The sequence below is a fragment of the Emericellopsis atlantica genome (assembly GCF_019669845.1).
Source record: "Emericellopsis atlantica unplaced genomic scaffold F5Z01scaffold_51, whole genome shotgun sequence".
NCBI lineage: Eukaryota > Fungi > Ascomycota > Sordariomycetes > Hypocreales > Bionectriaceae > Emericellopsis > Emericellopsis atlantica.
The window spans coordinates 41587-67999 of record NW_025764753.1 but is presented as its reverse complement, the minus strand read 5'-3'; the positions used below and the strand labels follow the sequence as shown (position 1 = coordinate 67999).

At 53.0% G+C, this 26413-nt stretch overlaps 12 protein-coding genes across 12 annotated transcripts; 7 read left to right on the top strand and 5 right to left on the bottom strand.

Moving 5' to 3' along the window:
* Positions 1–347: 347 nt before the first annotated feature.
* F5Z01DRAFT_684432 (major facilitator superfamily domain-containing protein) lies at positions 348–1823 on the bottom strand (the record flags this gene model as incomplete). Its single annotated transcript, XM_046265927.1, has 1 exon — positions 348–1823. The coding sequence occupies one exon, from the start codon at positions 1821–1823 to the stop codon at positions 348–350; it is 1476 nt and encodes a 491-aa protein (XP_046113681.1).
* A 486-nt stretch (positions 1824–2309) lies between these two features.
* On the top strand, positions 2310–4072 carry F5Z01DRAFT_466858 (uncharacterized protein). The gene has a single exon (XM_046259962.1). The coding sequence runs from the start codon at positions 2796–2798 to the stop codon at positions 4029–4031; it is 1236 nt and encodes a 411-aa protein (XP_046113680.1). The 5' UTR covers positions 2310–2795; the 3' UTR covers positions 4032–4072.
* F5Z01DRAFT_466865 (fungal transcriptional regulatory protein) lies at positions 4055–6239 on the bottom strand. The gene has a single exon (XM_046259964.1). The coding sequence runs from the start codon at positions 5950–5952 to the stop codon at positions 4078–4080; it is 1875 nt and encodes a 624-aa protein (XP_046113679.1). The 5' UTR covers positions 5953–6239; the 3' UTR covers positions 4055–4077.
* Position 6240: 1 nt separating this feature from the next.
* Positions 6241–7757, bottom strand: F5Z01DRAFT_466864 (Alpha/Beta hydrolase protein). Its single transcript, XM_046259963.1, has one exon. The coding sequence runs from the start codon at positions 7359–7361 to the stop codon at positions 6315–6317; it is 1047 nt and encodes a 348-aa protein (XP_046113678.1). The 5' UTR covers positions 7362–7757; the 3' UTR covers positions 6241–6314.
* A 157-nt stretch (positions 7758–7914) lies between these two features.
* On the top strand, positions 7915–9194 carry F5Z01DRAFT_640912 (uncharacterized protein; the record flags this gene model as incomplete). Its single annotated transcript, XM_046262548.1, has 2 exons — positions 7915–7983; positions 8052–9194. The coding sequence occupies 2 exons, from the start codon at positions 7915–7917 to the stop codon at positions 9192–9194; spliced, it is 1212 nt and encodes a 403-aa protein (XP_046113677.1).
* Positions 9195–9792: 598 nt separating this feature from the next.
* On the top strand, positions 9793–10914 carry F5Z01DRAFT_684427 (kinase-like domain-containing protein; the record flags this gene model as incomplete). The annotated part of the gene is made up of 5 exons (XM_046265926.1): positions 9793–9981; positions 10007–10252; positions 10296–10377; positions 10427–10728; positions 10780–10914. The coding sequence occupies 5 exons, from the start codon at positions 9793–9795 to the stop codon at positions 10912–10914; spliced, it is 954 nt and encodes a 317-aa protein (XP_046113676.1).
* An 893-nt stretch (positions 10915–11807) lies between these two features.
* On the top strand, positions 11808–12979 carry F5Z01DRAFT_668282 (uncharacterized protein). The gene has a single exon (XM_046264337.1). It carries the CDS (start codon positions 11862–11864, stop codon positions 12798–12800), a length of 939 nt encoding a protein of 312 aa, XP_046113675.1. The 5' UTR covers positions 11808–11861; the 3' UTR covers positions 12801–12979.
* A 469-nt stretch (positions 12980–13448) lies between these two features.
* On the bottom strand, positions 13449–14294 carry F5Z01DRAFT_640909 (pectin lyase fold/virulence factor; the record flags this gene model as incomplete). The annotated part of the gene is made up of 4 exons (XM_046262546.1): positions 13449–13528; positions 13600–14114; positions 14162–14229; positions 14259–14294. 4 exons carry the CDS (start codon positions 14292–14294, stop codon positions 13449–13451), a joined length of 699 nt encoding a protein of 232 aa, XP_046113674.1.
* A 1108-nt stretch (positions 14295–15402) lies between these two features.
* F5Z01DRAFT_640908 (general substrate transporter) lies at positions 15403–16997 on the top strand (the record flags this gene model as incomplete). Its single annotated transcript, XM_046262545.1, has 2 exons — positions 15403–15565; positions 15613–16997. 2 exons carry the CDS (start codon positions 15403–15405, stop codon positions 16995–16997), a joined length of 1548 nt encoding a protein of 515 aa, XP_046113673.1.
* Positions 16998–17721: 724 nt separating this feature from the next.
* Positions 17722–19153, bottom strand: F5Z01DRAFT_731780 (Pyruvate/Phosphoenolpyruvate kinase-like domain-containing protein). Its single transcript, XM_046266711.1, has 4 exons — positions 18482–19153; positions 18163–18429; positions 17880–18094; positions 17722–17831 (listed from the first exon to the last, which is right to left on the bottom strand). Exons 1-4 carry the CDS (start codon positions 18975–18977, stop codon positions 17802–17804), a joined length of 1008 nt encoding a protein of 335 aa, XP_046113672.1. The 5' UTR covers positions 18978–19153; the 3' UTR covers positions 17722–17801.
* Positions 19154–19399: 246 nt separating this feature from the next.
* F5Z01DRAFT_715440 (C6 transcription factor) lies at positions 19400–22266 on the top strand. The gene is made up of 4 exons (XM_046266517.1): positions 19400–19556; positions 19623–19805; positions 19869–20451; positions 20511–22266. Exons 1-4 carry the CDS (start codon positions 19514–19516, stop codon positions 22141–22143), a joined length of 2442 nt encoding a protein of 813 aa, XP_046113671.1. The 5' UTR covers positions 19400–19513; the 3' UTR covers positions 22144–22266.
* Positions 22267–22389: 123 nt separating this feature from the next.
* Positions 22390–24195, top strand: F5Z01DRAFT_696914 (major facilitator superfamily domain-containing protein; the record flags this gene model as incomplete). The annotated part of the gene is made up of 3 exons (XM_046266296.1): positions 22390–22971; positions 23020–23963; positions 24025–24195. The coding sequence occupies exons 1-3, from the start codon at positions 22623–22625 to the stop codon at positions 24193–24195; spliced, it is 1464 nt and encodes a 487-aa protein (XP_046113670.1). The 5' UTR covers positions 22390–22622.
* Positions 24196–26413: the final 2218 nt, after the last annotated feature.

Genomic DNA, 26413 nt, shown 5'->3' with positions numbered 1-26413 from the left:
CTCGATTGGTTCCTTTTGCCCAATCGTATTTCCAAGCGTCCGTCACATTATCCTGGTGTCTAAATCACCAGCTCTGTACTCCCCGTGATCGAACTGCTGCTCGCAAAGACTCGACGGGGACAACCAAGTCGAAGAAGTAAAGTATCGTCAAAGGCATGGACTTCGCGAGTCTCTTTCAGTCAAACAAGTCAAGGCTGGGAACATTTCAACACCTCAGGACATTGAACACAAAGTCGCCGCAGGGTAGTCAAATAGCATAGCACATGGCATACTCGAAATAGACTGTGCATTCGACTAAACAGGGCAGAAACCAGACGCCTAGAATTACGTGCATCGCACGGGAAAAATCAGTACACGTACACGAAATAAGGATTCGTCTTGTCGGTGACATCTGGCCCGTCCAGAGACGCGTGTTCTCCCAGAGAGCCAGAAGCCGTGGGCTCCATCGACAGCAGAGCGACCTTACTCTTGTTGCGGTACCCGTACAAGATCCTCAGCAGTATAGTAACAATGACCGCACCACCGCAGACGCCAAAGACGACGATCTTGGCGGGTATGTAGTCCGGAGCGTCCGCAGCGCGAAACGTTTGCGGAGCAATAATGTTGGCTATCGAGAAGCCAATGGCCACAATAGCATTGGTCGTGACCCTCTTGGTGTACCCTTGCACATTGGCACCCGCCAGCGCGTAGACGAGGGCGAGAGGCGCGACATCAAAGTTGATGAGATAAATGCCTGCGAGGGAGCGTGCCTGGCTACCGTTGAAAAAGGACATGAGTGCGGCGCCGATCAGTGTCGGCACCATGAGGCAGCAAATGGCCAGCCACCGCGGGAACCTATACAGGATTGCAAAAGTACCCATGATTGTGGCAAACACCGACACCGCACCAGATGGCATGTTCAGCAGGGCGGACTGCTTCGTGGTATATCCAAAGTTGCGAATCAGCGTTGCCGAGAACGTGGTGATGATGCCCGAGGGGATGACGATGAGGACGGTGTTCACAAATAGAAGCCACACCTGAAGGTCTGAGATGGCTTCCCACATACCGGCCATGTGGAATGTCTTTCTGCCGTTGCCACCCTGATCACGCAACAGGCTCTCCTGCAAGCTGGCCTTCTCCTCTTCCGTGAGCCACTTGGCGGTGAAAAGCGAGGAGGGCATCCAGAAGGTGACAGTCATGCCGACGAGGAGGTTGAAGGCACCCACCGCGAGAAACATGATGCGCCATGATTCGAAGCCGGACGTCGATTTTCCCGATTGGGCGGCACAGGAGATGAGTCCTCCCATCGTTTGCCCCAGGCCGAGGCCGCAGTACCAGAGACCAGTCCGCGGGGTTGCCTGTTGGCGCGTGTACCACTGCGACGTGATCATGATGAGAGCAGGGGTGATGACGGCCTCGAACATGCCGAGTAGAGTTCGAACAGCAGTGGCGCCCGGAAAGTCCTGCACAGCAGCCGTGCAGCAGATGGTGACTCCCCACAGGATGACGTTGACGCCGAGAACCTTGCTCACGGGGAGTCTCTGGATGAGGTATCCTTGAGGGAACTCGGCGATTGCGTAGCCGATGAAAAAGGCCGTGGCCATCCACGAAAAGTCGTTTCCCTGGAAGCCAAGCGACTCGGAGAAGCCCATGATGTTGGCGTAATTGACGAGTACCTTGTCCAGGAATTGCAGAAAGTAGCACAGGAGCATGAGAGGGACAATATGGTAGTCCACTTTGCGGACGACGCTCTTGAGACACAATTCTGAGGAGCCATCCTCAACGCCCGGGGCTGATGTAGACTCCTTGAGGGTCATCTTCTGATCCGTAGTTGGTGAAGACATTGGCGGAAGTGAGATCTGCGTGAGACTGGAGCATCAGCGCCCTGTCGATGACGGTAGAGGAGGTAGGTCGCGCGTGTGGGATGCTTACACACGTTCTCTTGTCGCTGGTCAAGTCGTTTGTTGGATCTCGCGTAGGGAAAAAGACTAGGACATGGTTTTGCTTATATCTCCTCGTATGTGGCGTGCAATGCTCTGCTGTGTGACGTTGAAGCAGGGTCACCGATAAGGATCCAGGATTCCAGCCTCCAATCTCGAGACCTCAAGGGAGCCGTCGCGTGTCAGCACAGCTTGGCAATTCAATCGTAGTCGTGAGATAGGCGCATGGCAGAGCTACGGCGTCGTTCGATGCGACGAGCCGCAGCTTACAGACGAATACTGGAACCGGATACTCAGAGAGAAGGTCTGCGATAGCATCGATAGTTCATGGTTGTCGCGCTGACAGGAGCGCGCCACCGAGGCTTCAGCCATCATCCGCGCCCCTTGCGACGCCGTCGGAAATGAGGATGCCCATGTCCAAGCTAAACTGGTTGCGGTCATTATTAAGCCACAGATAACGGCACTCGTCGCCTCGTTTCCCGGGAGTTTGCGCCCCCCAGACGGCGACATTGCATAAAGCAAGTATTCATTAGGCGGGTTCACGGTCACGCGACAGATCCCCGTCGCTTCGGTGAAGCTGCGCGCAATCGAGGCCATCCACTCGCTGCTCTCAAGCGCGTTAGTGAGCGAGCAGTGATGTGACCCTTTGCGCGTCCAGCAATTGTCTGTTGACGATGATCCGCGCTTCGTGCGGGCTGACCTGCCGTGCAGCGCACTCGCGGACTTGTCCAACAGAGTATTGATTATTTTACCTGCCAATGTTCTCGATGCGCTGCACAAGGAGGCGAGGATAAACAAGACCAACTGACTGTTCGAGTTCAATCGGAGACGCATCTTGTACTCAGATTCACACTCTCGCCACCGCCAGACACCATCATGCCGAGCAAAACCCAGCCCGACACCAAATTGTCCGTAGCGGTCATCGGCTCCGGCCTAGGTGGCCTATCTGCGGCCATCTCCCTTCGTCGCGCAGGCCATCAAGTCGTCCTATACGAGCGATATGACTTTGGCGGCGAGGTGGGCGCCTCTCTGTCCGTGGCATCCAACGGGTCGCGCTTCTTGGAAGAATGGAACATCGACATCGCAGCCGCCAAGCCAGTCGTCCTTCGGAAACTAATTCGCCATGATTGGAAGACGGGTGAGATCCAGGGCACGTATCCGCTGGGAGACTATCGCGAACGATTCGGCACTGACTACAATAACTTTCATCGCATAGACCTGCATCAGCATCTGAAGCACGCTGCCACCTCCCAGCTGGGCGAGGGTGTGCCGGCTGAGCTAAAGACGTGGCACAAGGCGGTGGACGTGGATCCTGAGCTTGGGCGCATCAAGTTTGAGAACGGCAACGAAGCAGTTCACGACATTATCATTTGCGCCGATGGCATCCGCAGTGCCATGCGTGAACGCATTGGAGTCTTGCCCCGGATCCAGCCCAGCACCTCTTGCTGCTACCGCTGCATCATTTCCGCCGACAAGCTGCGCGAGCTTGGTCTCGACGAGTACCTCAGCAACTATGCGATTGAATTCTGGGGCGGCGACGGCATTGACAAAATTGTCCTCTCCTCATGCAGCGACAACAATGTCGTGTCCTGCTACTGCTTCTACCCTGCCAGCAAAAATGACCTCAGAGAAGACGGCTGGGATATTTCAACCACAGGGGAGAATCTGGTGGCTACGTTTCCCGATCTTGACGAGAAGCTCAAGACACTGTTCCTGAATGCCGAGGACATCAAGATGTGGCGCTTGTACAACCATGAACCGTATGAATACTGGGTTCGCGGTCGGTGTGCGCTCCTTGGCGATGCCGCTCATCCCATGCTGCCCGATCAAAGCCAGGGAGCTTGCATGGCGATCGAAGACGCGGGAGCTCTTGGTATCATCTTCTCGGATCAATACAGCCATCTGAGTATTGGGGAGCAACTCAAGCTCTACGAGATGGAGCGCAAGTCCCGGGCCACGAAGCTGCAGGAAGCCAGTCGAAGAGCACGCCTTGATCTGAATGAGCGTATCGGATGGTCAAGCAAAGCGGACAAGCCTGGGAAACTGACAATAGAGGAGGTTTGCGGGTATGATATGCACCAACATGTGGCTGCCTTGGTCGCAGGCTTGTGATTTTATCAATAGGAATGTGAATATTCATACTGATTTACTTTGTCGGTCAGAAAATCACGAGGCCGCTCATCTCTTCGAACCTCATTCTCGCCCAATTGACAATCGCCCCTGTCCCCTCCAAAGCATCCCTTTGCTCCCAAACCTTCTCCACAAGATCCCTCGCGCAGTACACATACCCGAACCCATACGTTCTCTCCATGACCATGAGACGATCCTGTATGATGATCCTCTGCTCCAGCCCCTCACACGCACCACCGGCCATGACCAAGGGGAAAAGCAGGCAACCCTCCAGCGGGCTACCATACCTGATCTCCTGCACCGCTCCGAGTATCTTGTCGACGCAGCGCGGGACAAAGTCGTGCGAAAGTTTGTAGCCATCCCTGATCTGGTGAAGCCGGAGTCGGAGGGCCCATTCGTAGGCAATGGTTGCTTGAAGGGTGTCGTGGTCTGGTCGCGAGAGGGAGGTGAGGCTGGCGACGGCCTGGGAGAGACCACCATACTCAAAGCTCCAGTGATCCAACAGGTCCTCCGTCAGCGCCGTCTCCTGGAGGAAGCTGTCCTCCGACTGCGCGTCTACCCTGGTCTTGCGCTTCTGGGCGAGATTGTTGATCTTGTCAACCAGATGGAACAGTGCTTTGGGCACACCGTATACGGCGGTATCGTGATTGCTCAGACGGAAACTCAGCCTGCTCAGAAATGCAGCATTCGTATCGGCTTTTTGCATCACCGGTGGAGCGCATGTGCTCGTCGTGGTCGCACTATCAAGAAAGCGAGCCAGGTCAACGAGGAAGGCGTATTCAGAGGCCGTGTCTGTGACATCGGCCGTGGCTCTGGCAGCCATGAGGCGCTTGGCGCCCTCCAAATGGTGTTTCCATCCGGACGACTGGCCGTCCAGGATCTCATCCAGACACAGCAAGAGACACGCCGCCAAAGCAACGTCCGTTGTCTGCTGACTGGGGGTGGAAAGCATGCCAGCCAACGCCCGCGTCGCCTTGGCCTGGTGCACGAGTCCGCGCTCGCTCAGACGGGGCTGCGTTCGCTTCCAATGCGAGCCACTCAAGGCCAGTACACAGTGACGAATGGTGTCATCCGAAACAGCCATTGGTAAGATGTGGTGGATATAAGGGTTGGACACGCTCGACTGTGACGTTCGGCAGAGCGTATTAGCGACGACAGCTGAATAGTGATTGAACAAGGCTTTGTCGTCAGCAGACGTTAAATTCGGCATGAGGCTTGGAACATAGAGATTCAGAGATCCCTGGTCGGGTGAGGTCGCAGAGACCACCAGAGACTCGACTGCCGAGCCCCCAAGGGACGTGGTTGTACCGGATGCTGTTGAATCCGTGGTAAGATCCCACTGAACGTCGATCGGTGACAGACTAAAGTCAAAGAGGGCATCGTCAGCCCACGGGTCGTGTATGACGCCACCATCACTCGCTATCGCGCCGTTGTTTGTAGAACTGAGCCCTGAAAGCTGTAGAAGCGTCGAGTCCCCTTCGCAGAGTGTCTCTGTGTACTCAAAGCCGTCCATGATCGATGAATCTGTTTGAAGTAACGGGAAACTGCCGCCGCGATCGATGTCGCTCGCGTCCCTCCGTCGGTCTGAAGGCCAAACACAATCGAGCTGCAGTCTGACACAATCGCCACAGCGAGGCTTCTGCTCATCACACTTCTTCTTTCGCTTCTTGCACCTGAGGCACCCTGTCTGTACCCGTCGAATTCGTGCTTTTGTTGGAATTGGTGTGAGGCCATCTTGTTCATGACCTGTTGTCACCGAAAGGTCTTTGTGCTTTGAAGACCGAGGTTCGCACGGGACACTGAGTCGCGCACATCGGGAGCATGGTGTTTTGCCGTCACAGACTTGTTTGATCTTAGCGCACCTCATGCAGACGTTTGACTGCGTCCACCTGGGCGAGGACATGATGCGGCACGTGTTGTACGTGGTCAGTGCGGCTAAGCGTGAAATAGATGTAGGATGGAAGGGGTGAGTCGGACAGGACACGCGCGTCCCTGCATTGTACGATACCCCCCAAGCTTATCAATGCCAGCTGAGAATGCGGGGAAAGTGGATTGCCACCTATCTTCAACGTGGAAACCCGTTATCTTGATCCACAGCCGCGCCTTGGTAGCGTCGGTTAAGCGCACTTTGTGACTGGGCCACGGTATCCGGACTCGGAGAGACACGATCATGTATCACCATGAACAGGAATTGTCAGTTGGTGCGCTTGTGGGGTTGATACCATACAATCTACACAACTACCCAAGGAACTCTGTGTATAGACTTTAGCTATCATGGAGAGCGTGGCCGATGGCCCTTGCTGTGTGGTCTATGAATTCACTGGCCTGCCACAAGTCCTTGTCCATATGCATAAAAGGGTGAGGCACACCAGGGAACCTCTTCATGGTGACCTGCACCCCATTCTCGATCAGATTTCTCCCGTAGGCCTCCCCTTCGTCGCAAAGAGGGTCCGCACCGGCCGTGAATATCACAGTCGGAGCCATGTCGGCGAAGTTGTCGGCCACGAGGAGGTTGGCAAAGAGACCAGGTATCTTCTTTCGCTTCTCTGCAATCTCTTCGGGGGTTGAGCCGAGCGAGCTCCATTTTAGTCTGTCGAACCACACTAGACGACCCCAATTGAGTGTCGGCGCATGCTCGTTGCGCTGCATCGACGCAAAGGGAGAATCTGCCGCCGTCTGATACTGGCTGATGTCGTCAATGACCGGCGTGCCCACGGCTATCAAGCGAAGAGGTATGCCAGCATCGCGTGCTAAATGCCCCAATGCGAGACTGATGAATCCGCCTGCCGACACGCCGCCCACCGATAGTTTGTCCGTCAGGATGTTGAATTCTTGGGCGCCTTTTTCGAAGATGTACTTGAGTGCAGCAAAGCTGTCGGTGATGCCGCATGGAAAGGCATTTTCAGGGACTAAACGATATGCCACGTCCACCACAATCACATTTGCCTTTTTGCAGATATGTTTGCAGATGTGACTTTCGGTATCGAGATCCCCCAGTCCCCAGCCACCCCCGTGAAAGTCCAGATGAGCAGGCCAAGGCCCGGAACCCTCAGGCTCGTACACTCGCAATTGCAGTGCGACGCCCTCGTGCGTGGTGATTTCCGAGTCATATATGCGTCCCACGTCGGGTGCGGGCCCAGTGCCGTACGAGTAAAGGACTGAGTACTTTGTTCTGAGAACATCCAGGTCGATCGGTTTCAGCGGCGTGTTGGCGACATTGTCGTTGTACAGTTTCTCGAACACCGGGTCGAGCTTTCCAGCCATGGACGGGTGAATAGGCTGAAGGGCCTCGTGTTTTTGCTGATCCGACATGGCTCAATGCTTGTCGCTGAACGAAGGCTGGGCGAAGAAGTGGTTGTGTCGTGGTGATCAACTGAGTGACACCCGATGAGGGCATGGAAAACGGGATAAGTGATGATCATGCGAGTCCGAATGACGGAGCTCTGTGCAGAAACGCGGCAGTGGCGTCGTCTTTTGCAATAATGGTGTCTTGGTGGTCAGCTGATGAAGGCGCAGGTCGCGGGGATGTCGCGCATCCATGAAGCAACCAACCGTCGCATCGCGTGTTCCCCGCGCCCGCGGATGCGCTAGGCAAGCGGCGGACCGAGCAACGTGCATCTATAGCGGTCAATGAAATGTGAAGCTCCCTTAGCGTGCGTACCGATCCGACGGTCTGGAGTCGTTGGGCCAATGGTCGAGGGCATTCGGCGCGGCGCGGCAATGCTGGCAATCAGGGCCCCGGGCCCCAGGGGTCCATACTGCGATAAGCCGAGTCATATTAAGGATACAGCGCTCTGCAGCAAGTGATGAACACAAGATCCCTTCAGCCTGGACGATAGCTCGCGAACCAAAAGGCGGAATGACAATGGACAAACCTGTGCTTATTATTGGGGCGGGCGTTTGCGGCTTGACTTTGGCTCAGGCCCTGCAAAGGGTGAGTTCTGCCTTAAGGTGTATAATTGGCAACGCTTCGAAACCCAATTAGGCTGACAATCACCTCAGTCCGGCATTCCCTTTGAGGTCTTTGAGCGCGATGAGCACGTCTCGTCACGGGGCCAAGGTTGGGCGATAACTCTGCACTGGGCACTCCCTTATCTCAGGAAGATGTTGTCCGAGGAGACGATGACGGACATCGATTCCGTGCAGGTGGATCCTGATGCGGACCGCGACGGCCAAGGCAAATTTGTCTTTATCAATCTCAAAACTCTCGAACCTCGCTTTCGAATCCCGCCGAGCCAGCGACGGAGGGTCAATCGAGAAAAATTACGACGCGTCCTGCTGGATGGCGTATCGCACAAAGTGAACTGGAACAAGTCGCTGTCCAGCATATCGCAGACACCAGATGGAGTGGTGGCAACCTTTGAGGATGGTAGCCAGTTCGAAGGAAGCATAGTCGTGGGAGCGGATGGAACGAATTCGAAAACTCGCAAAATTCTCGCACCAGACAGCTACAAAAACATCAGATTGCCGGTCAAGTTCGTGGGATCGGCTGTGAAGATGACCAGCAGCCAGGTGCAGCCGCTTCGAGCCGTCGATCCTCTCTTGTTCCAAGGCTGTCACCCCGAGACAAAAGACTTTCTCTGGGTGAGCATGCTGGACACTCCAGGCGTGAATGGCACCAAGGGCACCGCCGAGGAGTTGTATCAAGTGCAAATCAATCTCTCGTGGCTGACACATCCCGAGGAAGACGACACCAAATTGAGCGATGCGGCGCGGTTAGCTGACATGAAGCGGCGTGCGCAGAGATTCCATCCTGTGCTGCGCGAGGCCGTGCAGTCTATACCCGAGGAGTCGCAAGTACTCGAGATTGTTCTTCAGGACTGGCCCTGCTACGACTGGGACAATCGAGGTGGCAGAGTTACACTGATTGGCGATGCTGCGCACGCAATGACAATGTATCGTGGAGAGGCAGCGAACCACGGCATGCTAGATGCTTGCAGACTGTGGGAGACATTGGAAGAAGTGTACAATCGAAAGATTGATGTGAATAAGGGGATTGGCGACTTCGAGGCGGAGATGAGAGAGAGAACGCGAGCGGCAGTGCTCCTGAGCCGACAGGCCTGCTATGATGCGCACGACTGGGCAGGACTAAATGAGAACTCGGCGGTTCTCAAGAAGCGAGCTATCTATGGAGCTCGCACTTGATGAGAATTTAATAGTAAACAAAGCGTTGACATGAAAAGCCTGGACAGTGACAACTAACAAAAAACAACGTAAGTATATATGTGAAAATGTGGCAAAGGCTGATTCGAGTTTGTTTATCGGAATAGAAAGTCTGATAGAGCGAACTTACCTATATAACTCTACACACTTCTCCAAATACTATCGAGTGCTGCAAAATACCTACGTATTTGCATACCATGGATAGAATTATCAAGGTGTAGGAAATGAGAGGCCGGCAAGCGTTTCCACAATGCGCGGCACACGAGATAAGAAGCCAAAGACCGGCTATCTATTGCTTTGAGTGCCCAAGCTTTGTTTCTCAAAACCTAGCGTTGCAATCGTCATAGTGCTCTTCCGATATTCAATGCTGGTTGACGCTACCTGCCGCCTGACCGTGGGTCGCACGGGCGTAGCCGTAGGGTAGCCGTGTCGCGAATCATCACAGCAGTCGCGCTCTCAGCCTCGGACACCTCAAACGCGTCGCGTTTTCTTGCACACCCGCCGTATGTGAACAGCGTTGAGCTTCGCTGCGAAACCTCTTTAGTTTGCGCGCGCACGTTGAATCGCCGTCGAATGGAGCATGCTCTCCTCCTTGCGCCGAATTTCAAGACGAGCGCTCGGTCGGACCTGGAAGCCACTCGATTTGCCCGCCAGCGGCTTTCCCAAATTAGCGCCTCATATCCCAATCGAAGAAGAGACCCTTCCGCAGTATCTGGCGTCACGTTACTACCCAGTCCGCTTGGGCGAGGTGCTCCAGGAACGATACCAAGTCGTTGGGAAGCTTGGGTACGGAGCCACTTTCAACTGTCTGGCTGGCACGCGACTTGACCCATCAACGCCATGTCGCGCTAAAGCTTTATGTTCATTCTGGCTCCATCGGGGACCAAATTGACAACGAAATTGACATGTACAAGCGTATTGAAGCTGGTCCCAAGAGACACCCAGGTTACGATGCCATCAGACCACTGCTGGGCTCATTCGACATGGACGGGCCTGATGGCAAGCACCGCCGTCTCGTGCACACTCCATTGCTTGAGAGTGTTCTCGCATTCATGGGGCGCAACCCAGTGGGTAGGCTGCCAGCCCCCCATTGTCGCTTTTGTTCTCAAGCAACTGTTCCTGGCGTTGGACTTTTTGCACTCAGAGTGTCAAGTCATACACACAGGTGCGCTGGGCAAGCAGAAGAGAACAAAACATGGGCTTACGGTTACTAGATCTTAAAGCTGACAATATCATGTTCAGCGTGGAGGACGAAAGGGTCTTTTCAGACTTGGAGCAGGCAGAGCTCATAAGCCCCAGCCCTCGAAAAGAGGTTGCGGGCAGGACAATATACACTTCCCGCCAACTACACACGGCGAAAGGGATAGGCGTACCTGTCCTATGTGATTTTGGGTCCGCCGTTCTCGGGAACATCAAGCATACGGAAGATGTCCAACCGAACGTCTACCGCGCGCCAGAAGTTATACTTGAGGCGCCATGGTCATATGAGATTGACATCTGGAACGCTGGCTGCATGGTGAGTATACATATACTTTGAGCCCGTGTTAGCTTGCCACTGACATTCGAGGTCTGGGATATCTACGAGGGCGGCCATCTTTTCAGGGGTTGGGATCCAGAACATGACACTTATCGAGCTTATCGAAGCCGAGCTCATATCTCTGAGATGATTGCGCTGCTTGGACCACCGCCAAGCGATCTCTGAACCAAGGGCAACCTTACATACAAATTCTTCACTGAGGGTGGTGAGTTTAGGTCCTCCTATACGTTGATGTCACTGACACAGGATTTTCTACAGGAGGATTTGCCCGCGGCGTGACAATCCCCGACCCAGTCACCCTGGCAGATCGTGAAGGAAACCTCGAAGGGCGAGAGAAGAAGATATTTCTGAACCTTATGGGCAAGATGCTGCAATGGGATGCGAGTAGACGTGGCTCTCCTTTAGACTTGGCCAAAGATGAGTGGATTGTACATGTACTGAACACCACTTGATGTCAGATGGATCGTCCATCGCGATGGGAGTGATGCAGGCAGCAGTTAGCAAGCCATGTTTCATCAATGGCGTTAGGCTGTCGGAGGGTTCAGCTTATTATCGTTCGCCGGTATACGCTCTTTTGCGGGGAACACGTGAAGCATTGCCGACCGAAGGATTCACGGGCCCTGACTTGCGTCTCCGATTGGGCAATCGGGCCTTGGCTTGACGTGTGCCTAGTTTTCGCATGAAGTAGGCACCACTTAGCTGCGAGAAGGATTATACTACGTAGAGATCCTTCTTGCTTGGCTGTAAGCACTAGTTCCTGAAACCTATGGGTGGCAAACCATAGGCTTCGGCGAGAATAAGCATCAAGGCGTTAATGTTGCCGACGCCCGACTATCGCATGAAGCACAGGTAACAATGGTGACACGTCTTGAGCCGGCAGATGCAATGTCATGATGCTGCCTGGAATTGTGGGATGGCCAGTTCAGCGAAACTACGTAATTGACTCTGAATGTCAAAGTCTTCACGGCCTTGGCCACAGAATCAGAGATCCGAACTCCCGATCGCGTGTATAAGTAACCCCCATTTATCCTCCGTAATGTCGACTTTCACATCGCTAGCAATTCTTCACCCTCAAGTCTTGTGAGGTAGACACTCATACACCAGTCCTCATCATGTTGTCCAACTCCCTTCTCGCTGCCGCTGGGCTCCTGGCCTTGACCAACGCTCAAACCTTTCCCATTCCCGATTTGAGCGGCGACGTTTTCTGCGATGGCACTGTCCGTCCCGATTATTCGGCATGTGACGACCTCATTCCCGAGACTTTCGACAACGCCGTCGCCGGCCCCGGATTCAACGAGGGCACCACCTGGACCAACGACGGATGCCAGCTTCGCTACATCCGTTGCGCCGGACCGGAAGGTTCTACTTTCGAGAGCGATGTGTCGGCCGACTACCCCCACATCAAACGCCAATGCGCCGAGTTTCCGGCTGGTGGCATTTTCCGCTGGGGCGACGGCTGTGTCGTCGTGCAGACAGAGGACAACCCCCTTGCCCCCGACAACAGCGCCCAGGCTACCAAGCGTGAAGTGCCTGAGAGGGAGAGCAAACTCGAACGCCGAGAGCTTGTTGCTAGCCTAGACGAGAGACAGACATGCCCAACTGTCGATTGCTACGAGTACACTGAGCAGGTCTTCATTGACAATGTCCGCGGTCTCCAGGAGCGTGTTTGCGATAACATCCTCCCTGATGGAGCTCGGTGTGATAAGACCAAGTCGGTGACCGTCACCGACACTTATACAGTCGAGTTTGGAGTTGAAGCGTCAGTCATCAAGGACGTCATCTCTGCCTCGGCGTCTTTCAGCTACTCAGAGTCCGAAGCTGTGACCGAGTCGCTGACCACCGCAATCACTGTCAACTGCGACGGGAGGAGCGGCTACATTGTTTGGTATCCTCTCATGCAGGTGAGCCGTGGCGAGTGCCGAAAGGGAACGAGCTCGGCTTGCAACGGTGTGGCTTGCTTCTCGGATGAGGTTTCGTCGTGCGAGATGCGGGTTCCCATCGTTGCTCAGGACGGGAAGCTGAGTGGTGAGTACGACGTCCAGTGCATCTGAAGCAGCTGGTCTAGTGGGTGACTGCAAATGGGAAGTGCCAGCGGGGACTGTCGATAGGAGCCGTAGATTGCATCGAATTGGATGAATAAGATGCAGTCAAATGGACTGTTGAAGAGAACGCTTGGCTGTGATCTAAACTTGGACGTGGCGAAGGATGGATGCGGTTGATACTCAAAGACAATAAAAGCTCTAATACAGATATACGGCAAAAGAGCAAACAGTAAATCTGAGTTATTATCACTAAGTGAATCTATTAAGCCTCAATGCATCCGGCCCCATCCAGGCCCAAGAGATCCTCGTCCTTGAAGCTGCAATGCCATTCGGGAATCTTACCGCCCGGAGTGGTGATATTAATGCTCCTCGCGTATATCATCGCAACTGAATTGCAGTTAGGATCAAACCCTCTGCTTGGTGGCATAACTCACATTCTCCGAACTGCAAATCTGTGAGCCTACCGTTGGGTCGAACTTGGCAGATACCATGCCCCAGAAGTTTGTGAATAACACTTCCGTCGTGACCATCTCGGAAGGGTTTCCTCGCACTCAGAAATGTTGATTGCACCATAGCACTGGTCAATCTTGATACGCAGTCGTCATCATGCTCAATGCGTGAGTTCCGGAGGACAATGTTATCCGATCGTTAGGTCTTTCAGCCGTCGAGGTTCTTGGCAAAGTTCTTCGGATTTGACCGGGAGTAAATATCGAAGTCGGTGATAAGCATGTCTGAATCTATTGGCGATGAGGTAGTGCCATTGCAGCTTTATGCGTACCATATAGAGTCAAGAGGTAAGGAGACCTACCTACGTTAGAAGACTGGCGCATTTTGAGTCCCGTGATGGACCCATCCCAATCACCAGTGACAAACAATAAAGGGCGCTTCCTGGTGCTGTTTTTTTTGCACTGAGGACGAACTAGACCCAGAAGGGCTACATAGGAAAGTATAACATTCTGGGCATCGTACAATGCCTGACCATTGCCGTCAATGGTCCCAGAACCGTTACCGTACAGGTTAATGTCTTCGCCGCCCCAAAACCACCGGGATGAGCCATCCTGAAAGGGAAACTCAAATGTCTTGGGTAACCAATACTCAATATCGTCGCAGAACTCGACAGTGCCTGTCAGGGCAACATCGCCGTGCTTGAGGAAGCGACGATCCAGAGGTGAGCATGCGTTGTATTCCTTGTCAAAAACGACAGTGCCGCCATCGTTGCACTCCTCGAACGCGGCGAGAATCTTGCCAGAGTCGTCTCGACCTCCAGTGCTGCTTGGCTTGACAAAGCAAGTATTCTCGCGAGGTGGCAAGGTCGGGAAGGGCCTGTAGGGCTAGAAAGGACCGGGTTGATAGTCAGGGTATCTAGGGACTTGGCGCTGGGCCAGCACGCTTGTAGCGAGGAAAACGATACCAATAACGAATTAGTGTTTCCTAGGGGCTAAGATATATGATTTCGAGCTGATTTACATAACTAAATAGCACTTGAAATAGTTCCATGCTCATGTTAGTGTGTTATAAGCTTAATTGATACCCCGCCTCGCTAATGCTGATCCTGATGCTTGGTCCCTCACATGTAAGCGGTGGGAGTATTCCTCAGCGTCTAAGTGAGCTGGACATCAACCAGTTGATCATTGAAATGAAGCCGAACTACGTTAACTCGAATTACGACGCACAAAGGGGACTATAAAACCAGCAGTAATTTTAGCCTGATTTCGCTATGAAGCAGAAACATATATCTCAAAGCCACCCATCCCCAAGATTTCCCCACACACTACGCGGCCGGCGGCCCCAGACTCCAGGAGTCCAGACACCGGGGTGATGTGGGTCCAGCCGCTGCCGCGTTTCCGGAATTGCTCCAGGCGCCCGTGGGCCCCGCATCTAGTTCGGAGCCTAAGACGGGAAATTCCACCAATACCGTATAAGCATTCTGGAATATCTGCAAGAACCCCTTGAAGGCGTATTGTTAGTCGTCGTAAGCATTGCATGCTGTGAAAGGAATGTCGGTCTGCCCAGTCGACTCATTCTCGACAAATAGCACGCAGCTGTAGAGGGGGAGCCAATACTATTGTGACTCGCGATAAATGCGACTGCGCTTTTCGTCATGTATCATCACCACGTCTAATAAGCTGGACCAGCGATGAGCGACCTGCACGGTTGCTCAGTTCCTTGCAGTTCTATAAGCATTGAAAGAAATATCGATACGCGTACTCGACCGTTGTTTTGGACTATTCAGAAGTAGTCCGCTGCGACAATGGACTAGGACACCCGTACTTGGCGAACGCGATGCTCCACTTGCTCGCCCCGATTCCAAGCGAAAGACAACTGAAGTTTTCCCGTTTCGGCTATGCGGCTCCCTGGGCATGCAGCCTCACGGGGCATGCCAAGGGAATAACTACAACCGGTCAGTGCTAACTTCGCCCCGAAACACCGGGGCCATACGTATACGCGGCGGACTCTTGGGACAGGGGTTTGCGAGAAGGATATAAAGGCATGCGGACTGCCACTCGTTCATGGTGAGCTCGCGCACAGAGTCAACCTCCTCGACTCCTTCCATTGCGACATCAGACACTCTTGCCGTAGCGGCATTGTGAGCTCACGACAACCACTCAAAATGGGCAAGAAATTGGCCAATTGGTACTTTGCCATTGTGGCGGCCCTTTGCATGGTGTTGTACGGTTACGATGCATCGGTCTTCAACTCTGTGCAAGGCTCGGACAACTGGTTCGAGTGGATGAACGTCGACAAAGACAAGGACACACAGATGCTCGGGTTGAGTGAGTCTGCCCTACCCAGGTTGTTGAGTCCCTATTGACATATATAGTCAACACTAGTTACACAATCGGTGCCATCATCGCCGGCTTCTTTCTCGGTGGGCCCTTGGCTGATTATCTCGGTCGACGATGGGGCATGTGGGCTGGCTGCTTCCTCACCATCGTTGCAACCTTCATGCAGGCCTTCACTCCTCATCACAAGATTGGCGTCTTCATCGCCGGTCGCGTCATTATTGGTATTGGACAAGGTCTCGCTTTGACCGCTGCACCCGTGTACATAAATGAGATTGCGCCGGCCGAAATCCGTGGAAGGATCATGACCATCTGGCAGATGAACTACTCCGTTGGTAGTTTCATTGCTTACTGGGTCAACTACGCCTGCTCCTCTCGTCGCGAGAGGCTTGGCCAGTGGGACTGGAAAATGGTGGTCATGTTCCAGATCCTCGTGCCTGCCTTGGTCTGCATCGCCCTACCTTTCATCCCCGAGACAGCGCGCTGGCACATCAAGAAGAACGGTAACATCGAGGCGGCTCGCGCGTCTCTTGCTCGTATGCGAGACACCGAGCAGGAGGTCGAAGAGGAGCTTCTCGCCATCCGCAGTGCTGTGGAGTACGAGAAGGAGGCAATCTCCAGCACATCATACGCTGCCTTATTCCGCGACCCGTCTGTCCGCAAGCGTCTCATCCTCGCATTCATCCTTAATATTGGCCAGCAACTCACTGGGCAGGGCACTCTCAACTCGTACTCGACAAGCATCTACCGCCAGATCTGGAACAATCCCCAGACAATTAACCTCATCAACGCCCTCAACGCCACGTTTGGCATCCTCTTCACATTGAATGCCATGTGGACTTCGGACCGATACGGGCGTCGCTGGCTGCTCATCGTCGGTGCCATTGGCATGGGCGTCTGCATGCTGATCGTATCGCTTGTCGGCCTCAAAACCCCGACAGTCTACACCGAGGAGAGCCCCGACGGCGTCAAGTCAGAGCCTGTCGGCATTGGAATTGTCTTCCTCCTGTTCCTCTTCACCTTCTTCTACAAGCCTTCATGGGGTGCCACCGTGTGGATGTGGACGGCTGAAGTCTTCTCCGTGAACATCCGTGCGCAGGCCGTCGGCATGTCATCACAGATGCAGAACGTTGCCAACACCATCTTCCAGCAGTTCTTCCCCGAGTTTCTTGCCAATGAAGGCCTCAAATGCCTCTTCTTCTTCATGTCAGTCAACTTCTGTCTCGCCGCCTACGTCTGGTTCTTCATTCCCGAGACGAAGCAGGTGCCTCTGGAGGAGATTGATGTTCTGTTTGGCGGAGTTTCCCACTCTGGTAAGGGTGGTGATATTCTTGGTGAGAAGGTGGCGGATCCTTCTACGACCAAGGATGCTGCAGAGGTCACTGCTGTCCATGCAGCAACTACTGAGAAGCAAACCGTTTGAAGATGCGGCGACCTGGATTAGGCACCTGCTTTGATAGTTCAGTCAAGTATGAGTCAATTTCAATGCGCAGGCACCGTTTGCTTTTTCTTTTACCGTGATTGTGATTTTCCAGCATGTCAGGGCCATTGTAGACAATAATGAGCTTTCCACATTTGCGCCTGGAGTTATGCCATATTTCTAATCGAGACCGACGATGCAGTGGAGATCATTCTCCTGCAATGTCACTGCGTGGCCTCGTGATCGGCAGGTTCTCATGCAGACTATCCGCATCAAAAGCCCAGGGAATGTTCCATCGAACATTAGATCGAGATCTCGGCCTTCTAAAAACCAGGGTAGAATCTCAAGAGCAGTATGGTTGGTTGGGATAACGATTGGAATTTTCCGGCTAGTAATGATGTATTTCAATAGAAAGAAAGATCACCACGGTTTAATTCTTGTCTTTTGACATTGAATCTCGAAAGAGAGTCTAAGGGAGTAGCAGAGTAGAACACGGGTTCTAGCAAATGTTTGATTGATAAGTAATTATGCCGCGAATAGGCGAGGTTAGAGTCACGTCGTTGATAGTTCTGGAGGAACATCGAGCGGCTGTGTGGTATTTTCATCGCCTGAAGCTTTCTCACGAGACATAGCTAATCCTAGCCAATACATACAAAGAAAAGGCCCAGGGTAAGGGAAACTGATCCTAATAATGCATCAATTCTTTATTGAATCAATTCTTCTCTATCCCTGAAGATCCGTAATCTAAAAGTCCGAGTATTAAATCTATCTCAAACTACGGGCGGTGACAAATCGACGGTCTCTACTTTAAGTAAACTTGTATTTCTCCTCCTGGTCCTAGTAGTATATTAGCAAAAGGATTTCAGTAGAGTTCAGTGTACTTACCCAGTACTTGTTGAATCCAACACCCTCACATACGTCCGAGTATGACAAAATCATAGGTGGCGACCCCTTTGTCATACTTTCCTTGAGCGCTTCGAGGGTTTCGCGAATGCTCTTCAACTTGGCAGCCACGAGGGTCCAAGGGTATGCCACAGCGCAGAAGCCGAGCTCGGCAAGATCCTTTGCCGAGAGATTCTCGGTCTTGCCGCCCTCGATGACTATTCAAACAGTACGTCAGCATCGACTGTTCAGAATCCACAAGCAGTCAGTCTGGCAATGTACGTACTGTTGGCAAATACAGGCATGTCGAGCTCCTTGACGCATTTTTGCATGGCTTCCTTGTCGGGCAGGGCCTCAACAAAGACAGCATCGACTCCGATGCGCTTGAATTCTTGTGCCCTAGTCATGGCCTCTTCCCAGCCGAGAATGAGCGCATCCGTGCGAGCAAGGATGAAAATATCCTTGCCTTCGTCGCGAGCGTCGCAAGCAGCCTGAATACGGGCGAACGCCTCACCCCGACCGACGACCGACTTGCCCTTGGTGTGGCCACAACCTGTGAATGGTTAGTTGCTTGGGTTGTGGAGTTGATGGGCTGAAGGGCTCACGTTTGGGCCAGGTCTGGTCCTCAATCATAATACCGGCCGCTCCGGCGTCGGCATAGCATTGTACTGTGCGCTTGACGTTCATAGAGCTGCCGTATCCAGTATCACCATCAGCCATGACAGGCACCTTGACCTGCCTCACAGTCTCCTGGATTTTGTCGCACATCTCCTGCATGGCGATGTAGCCGGTATCGGGTAGGCCGAATGAGCTCGACACTGTGTAGCCAGCGAGGAAGATCATGGGGAATCCGGCCTCCTCAACAAGGCGGGAAGAAAGACCATCGTACGAGCAAGCGTGTGCCATGATCTTTGTCTTGTCTTGGTGGGCTTCCAGCATCATTGACCGCAGCCACGAGGCCTGCAGGGAAGGGATGCGGCCACGGACGTTGGGGAGCTTGATCGAGAGATCCTCCGTCTTCCCAGCCTGCCCATCCTTCACGACTCCTTGTTGGTCGAACTTGAAGGGGTAGGAAACAGTGTTGACGATCGAGCGCGACATTTTCGGAAGATGGTAATTTCTCGGGATGGTGTAGAGGGAGTATCAGAGCAAACGAGACAAGGTACGGGCAGTCAATGCAAGTGATTTAGTGTGAATAGTTTTCGAAGTCTACAATAATAAGTCCCGAGCGACCTTTTAAATAAAATTTAAATAAAATCGTCTTCGTACCACTGGTCGAGGTTGTAGTTGAATCACGCGAACATGCAAAAGACCCTGACGGAAACCGTCGGATATCCCTGGAGATCTACGGCAATGTCCTCCACTACCTGCGAGTTACCCCGCGCGAACTGCACCCCATAACCCCACATTCTAGTCAGTCAACCATCTCCAAGAGGGGTTCGCCTGACTAGCCATCGTTCCCACGCTGTGTTCCAGCTGTCCGTCACTTTCCGTCTCCCCTCCTCCGCTCTCGTGAACCTTTACACATCACGAAAGATCTCACGGTTTCCGAGGCGCGAAGCAGGCGACACTCTCACTACGACGGCGAAGTCCCAGGTCTGTTGTCGTATCGACAAGACAGTGCTCGTTGCGGCCCAATGGCCCCAGCTTCCGACCAGAAGTTCAACCGCGCCTACAAGGGTAAGTGGACAAAGGCCGGCACATCATGGTCAGCGCGAAACGCGGACTAACAGAACGTTCGAAAAGCTTGCAAGAGGTGTCGGGCTCGAAAGACGCGATGCGACATCACTGCTGAGCAGTACGCAGCCGGCCAGCAATGCGCGAGGTGTCGGCGACAGATGGTCAAATGCGTGTTCCCAACCCAACGCAATGCTGCTACTCCAACGAGCCAAAGATCGCAATCAACGCGTGCGGACGATGAAGAAGCCCGTAAGTCATGCCTATTCCGTACACGTAACCGACCAAAACGTCCATCTAACCCTGTACAACAAGACACGCAGATTCAAGCGTCAAACAGCCCTGGCCCGCGAATGCTCACCTCACCAACTGCTCCTGACAGAATCGCATCGTGGCAGGAGACGCCTCAACCAACGCAATGCTCCGGGAACCATCAGCAACACGACATGCCGCATGTGAGCGGAGGCTCCGGGTTGCCAATGGCACATGAGGTTGAGCCTGTTTTCAACAATCGCGGCCATGAGCAGCCTTCCCATATTCCCGATTCGATGATGAGAACTGTTGTATCCAACGATAAGGATGCATTGGATCTCTTGTTCCAAGCGGCCCAGCGCGAAGGCGATGTTCAGGAGGCTGCATACCAGAACTCCATGTTGGGAGATCCACGGGACGTCAGTAATCGGAATCCTACGGTGGCGCAAGGATCCGGCTTGTCTGCTGGCCCAGGTTCTGTCCCAACTCCTTTATCTCCAGCTCATTCCTTGCTATACGGCTCGCATGCGTATTCCTGCACCATGTCAACCAACCTCTCAAAAGATCTTGTGGAGACTTGGGAGTCATACAGGTTTGTCCGGATGGGGTGGTTCTCAGCACAGGAGGCTGTTACGTATGTCGACTTGTGAGTACTTTCCGAAAACTACCATCCTGGGCAGTCCCACTGACAAAAGGGCGTCTTAGGTTCTTCCAGAATATGGCTATGCAAACACCCGTCCTGGACGACTTCTACTTGCATCATCGCAACCACTACTGGCTCCTGGTGCGAGAGCCACTCTTATGCGCGACAATACTTCTCATATCGACTAGATACCATGTTCTCCCGATTCCTGGGGGCGAGTCGCGCGGTTTCCTCGCGCACCAGCGGCTCTGGGATCACTGCGAGCATCTTCTTCGCCGCATTCTTCTGGGGCAGGAAAAGGCATCGAAAGCAAAGACGCGCACTTTTGGATCGATCGAAGCTATTCTCCTCCTTACGCAATGGCAGCCCCGCAACTTGCACTGTCCACCTGCGGCAGATGGTTGGGACTCGGATATTCTGTTTACGGCCAAGGACGAACGGGACAACAACCAAGACTTGGTGAACAGCCCATCGCGTGCAAGGTGGCTGGAGGACGTCGTGAGCCCAGCCAAGCGCTTTGATCGCATGTCCTGGATGATGATCGGCGTTGCGGCAACGTTAGCCAACGAACTTGGCGTATTTGATGTCGACGATGCCGCCAAAGATAACGAGAACACAAAGTCAGAGTACGAGAAAAGGCTCCAGCATCGGCGTGTACCACTGGCCACGATGCTACACATATACCAGGAGCAGTTTGCGACCAGACTTGGGCGCAAGTCCATGATGTCTGAACACATTGTCCACAGTGTAACTGCGTCCGTGTCACCTCAACGCGGCGTCTCTAGCGGCCCAGAATCGGGCTGGGGCTCAGTTTTGTTGGGGTGGACGGAGCTGACAAGACTAATGAGATCCATATCGGACATGCTTTTCCCCTCGGCCGTAATCACTAAGCATCTCCTGCAAAGCGGTCGCTACATCAGCATGATTGAGCATTTCGTGTCACTCATTTCACTCTGGGAGAAAAAGTATGCCAACTTTAGCAGTGTCCCTCGTCAGATATCGGATGTGCTTGCGATTGAGCTACAGCATGTCAAAGTCTTGGCCAATTCTCTTGGTCTGCAAGCTATTGTGGAAAGACGGCTGGCAAGTCCTGTGGCGGACCAAACCCAAGACTCTATCGAACTTAGTCTGACAGACTATGGGTTTCTTACGATCGTTGTCGATGGATGCTTGCGCACACTCGAGATTGCCATTGACATGCACCAGCGCAACGCTTTGCGGTTTGCTCCCGCATCGACATTTGTGCGTATCACGACGGCTTCCGTATTTCTGCTGAAAGGACTGGGTCTTGGTGTCAATGTCACCAAGCTGGTCTCTTCTCTAGAGATTCTTTCGCGGGCCGTCGCAGCGTTGCGCGTCAGTAGGCCAGACGATTTGCATCTTGGGGCACGGTACGCGTCCCTGTTAGAGGTACACGTGGAGCGCCTACGTTCAAGCTTCGTACCAGCGGCGCGCCCCCCTGAATTTGTCACCAGGCATAACGGCATGCCCCACGACACGCAACAGGGGTTCATTGACTTGCCGCAGGACTTTGGGCCATCGAATTTGGGAGGAGATAGCGGCGTGTTTGATGACAGCTGGCTCGCTTTGCCTTTCGATTCATCGTTGCTTCCCTTCATTCCTGATGAGTGTCAGGACTTTCAGGGCCTAGGAGACCACTCACTAGACTTTATCTGGAATCTCGGTACGGAGTAGCTGAATCCAAAGACGGTTAGAGAAATCAAGATTGGCTCGTACGGTCGTCCCCCAACATCCGACACTTTCCAGCCGACAGTAATAGCGCGGTTCGGCATTTCAGCCCAGAGACCCAGGAAACCCAATAACAATGAAAACATTGCATCTTGGCTAGTTCGATTAGTTCTATGACTCGTGTACGTTGCTTGGCCGTCGGCATCCAGAGGTTTCCGATCTTATCCGTCACGGGGGAGCGAGGACCCGCCGGGAGGACTCCTAGCCCACACCTCCGCAGATTATGGCCCCACTAACGAATTCTGCTATCCGGGACTCTGGGGAAAGCTTGAGCCTGGGGTTGTCTGGGGTACACGGTACACCGTACATGGGAGCCAAGGACTGGTACTCTCCTTGCTGGTTATAAAAACAGCGGTCGACGTCCACTTCGCTCATCTTTTCGGGCAGCACCTTTCTCATTCAATCTTCCAACACAGAGAAACAACATGTCCACCGCACGAGCGAGCGTCAAAGACGGAGCGTTTGCGTCTACTGATGCGGCCAACTCCGAGAAGGCTCGCCTCGAGGAGCTGGAGAATGGCCTCGATGCCAACTTCAACAACGACAGCAAGAGGCGCGTCAGGTCAGATGCCGAGAAGAAGCTTGTCCGCAAGCTCGACTGGATCATCCTACCGGCTCTCTGGATCATGTACTGGCTCAACTACCTGGATCGCAACGCCATCACTGTAGCTCGACTCGATAACCTCCAAGACGATCTTGGACTCTCTTCGACTGAATACCAAACCTGTGTTTCGATCCTGTTTGTCGGGTACATTCTGGGCCAGGTTCCATGCAGTATGTTTAGCCCATGACGGACTCACCACCCATACTGACACCTGCCAGATATGCTTATGACCCGAATCCGACCGGCCTGGTTCATGGGGGGTGCCATGGCTCTATGGGCCATTGTTAGCACCCTCACAGCTATCGCACACGATTTCAAAGGACTCCTTCTCACACGCTTTTTCCTCGGCGTCGTAGAGGCTCCTTTCTACCCAGGCGCCCTGTACGTCTTGTCCCTGTTCTATGACAGGCATGAGATTGCCGTTCGTATCTCCATCCTCTTCACGGCCAATATCTGCGGCACTGCGTTTGCAGGTTTCATCGCCATCGGCGTCTTCGAGATGAGCGGTGTCGCTGGCCTCGCCGGCTGGCGGTGGCTGTTCATTATCCAGGGCATTGTCACTTTCGTCGTCTCGGTTGTGTCCGTTTTCGTGCTCCCAAATGAGCCACACAACACGTGGTGGCTGAAGGAAGATGAGAAAGCATTGGCACACTCCCGTATCGCCGAGGATACGGTTCAGCTCCGCGCCAACACCAGTACCTGGACAGGTCTACTGGAGACCCTCAAGGATAAGTATCTGTGGATCTTGATTCTCATGCAGCATTTGCATCTGGCTGCCAGCAACTTCAAGAACTTCTTTCCTACCATTGTCGGCACCCTTGGGTATAGTCGTAACGTCACATTGGCGTTAACGTGCCCTCCATATCTGATCGCTGGCGCCCTTTGCATCGCTTGGTCTTACTCCTCTGGCCGGTTCAACGAGCGGGTTTGGCATATCACCATTGGGAAGGGGGTTGCAGTTCTGGGCTTCGTCGTGGCCTGCTCGACCCTGAACGTGGGGGCTCGATATTTCGCCATGTGCACGTTTGCATCAGGCGTTTACTCCTGCAACAGCATCATTTTGGGATGGGTTTCAACGACATGTGGTCAAACGAGGGAGAAGAAGGCCATTTCCATGGCCGTGGTGAACACCTTGGCTGTCACCGGATCTATCTACACTCCGGTAAGTTACGTTTGTCTTTCCCATCCTCAAATCCAGCTGCACAATGACTGACGGTGCGAAGTACCTCTGGCCTGAAGATGATTCGCCTCGCTACACGATTGCCATGGCGTCTAGTGCTGCGTTCTCTATCGCGGCTGCTATTCTTGCATGGGTGCTGAAGGGGATGCTGATCCGGGCCAATCGTCGTCTCCGAGAGACAAATCCTAGTACCGCTGTCTTCTACGCTCATTAAGGATATCAGCACGTTGCGGAGGTATTGCTCAAGGTTGCCACGTTTTCTACACTTGGGCTCGCTGTTACCGCGCTTTAAACGATGGCCGTGCGGATTCAACCGCGTTGTGGACTTTCCACATGATCTAAGGTTCTGTATTTATTGTTGAATTACTTGATTCGGACCGCAACGCTTGGCTTTTATTTTTTTTCACAGGTCCTGGAGCGTATCACTGAAAACTTGTGACTTGACTGGCATCGATCGCTCGCTAAAGCATTTGCCTGATGTGTAAGGCGAGGCCGCACGATTTTGCCCTATTAGCTAGAATATCCTTTTTATTCAAGAAGCGAGGCAGCCAAGGCAAATTGGCGGCCAAAAAGCGAGACCAGCGCGTAGGTAGATCTGATGTAGGGTAGGCCGGCTTAGTAGGCACGGATTCCAAGAGCAGAATTCACACTGCTATAACACACAGTACGGAGTAGCAGATATCTAATAATCTATTTTCTAATCCGCCTCAGACTGTCTGAATAAAGTCCAGTAAAAGCAAGTGCAGAAGTTACGTAGCTTATCTAACACCTACCGCGACCTGTGTGGTGGGGCCGTCGGACAACAAACTGGAAAAAACGCGCTCGGCCAGACAACGCTTATTCAGGAGAAGAATGCTTTCAATCACAAGTTGGCAAGCGAGAGAAAGACTCTGCACAGAGCCTAACCCGCATTTTATAACAGAACCCATCGAAAGGGAAGTACATGCTGGCGATCGCCTAGATTATTTCCAGTAACTTTCCACCACACGGGTCCTGGCCAGGTGCCGGACAATCAGTTCAAGACCAGCGTGAAACTTGACTTTAGTCCTAGATCTCCTGTTTCGCTCGCCTAGAGCTTGAATTTGCAAGCCTTCCTCCACTGCACTATATCTTCCTCCCATTCCTTGGCGCTGACTTGGGCGGGTATAAACTTGGAAGCGTTGGAGGGAATCACCTATCCCTCGCTACGTTAGCCTCAAGATCTCCGCTCTTAAAAATGCATCTGGCAAATTGGACAAACTGACACGCATCCAAGAAGCAGAGGATTTTCACAGTGGGCTGTTTGCATTGACTGCCGATTGACAACTTTCAACTACAGGGATCACAGGGCACCTATCTTTGTCTCGTATATGAACCAATGAGAGAGACACTTGTTCGCTTCTGGCGGAGGTCACCAGACAACGACTTGGCGTGCCGACGTTTAAGTCTCCCGTACTTCTTTCGATAACAGTGGTGAGCTCCGCGACTCGGCCCTTCCATAGCGACATGGCGCATATTAAAATGTGGCAGGATCCATGTACTAACATAGTTAACCTATAGGTCAGATTTCTCGCGCAGACAGTAGATCTAATCAATGGAGGGGGGCGCTTGGCGGACATGGTAACATTGCTGGCAAGCCAAGAAAAGGAGACAATTCTCGACTTTGCTACTAGGATGATCTAGTGGCTGCCCGAAAATAGGAAGTCTGCGAAAAAGCTCCTCGAGCATTTCTCCCTCGCGTTATACTACGCAGGCTGGCAAAATTAGTATTGAATTCAACATTATGTTATCGTACTTTAAGAGGTTAGAATAGAGATAGCAACTTTAAAAGCTTATATAACAGCCTATTGTTGCGCTATCCGTGTAGTGAGCAGGTATCGAGCGTCGCGCAGCACTATAAATAAACTTAATATAGAACCCTAGATTAGCTGCGCCCGTTTTGCGTTGCGCCTAAAGACGTGCATTAAAGTATTGTCTTGGCTTATTATACCTAGCACGCCAAGTCGACGAGCGGGGTAAAACTTCCACGATGTTAATCACAGGACTATCCGCATTCAATAGATATATGCAGGGCAGGAGGACCGACGGCGATCTCTCCCTACTATCAAATATGTACATATATCATGCACCGCAAATTACATACGCCGACATATAATTTAAAAGTTGACGTCTTCTCCATTCAACCCATTGACCCATGCAAAAGTAATGTTAACGGGCCGATGTTGAGCTCGAGTGGACGATACTTCGGCAAGGATTCAGGAACAGGTCGCGTGTCCGCCAAGAAGAAGGAATCTGCGTCGACGAGGTAGCCGTCTGGGCATTGATCCTGCGAACATGGATACAGGATACCTCGGCAACATGTTTCTCAGGGGTCAAAGTCAAGCTGCTTGCTATTTCCGATTGCAGGGTCGACTATTTCGCAGAATTCAGGTATAAAACCAGGGCAAGACTCG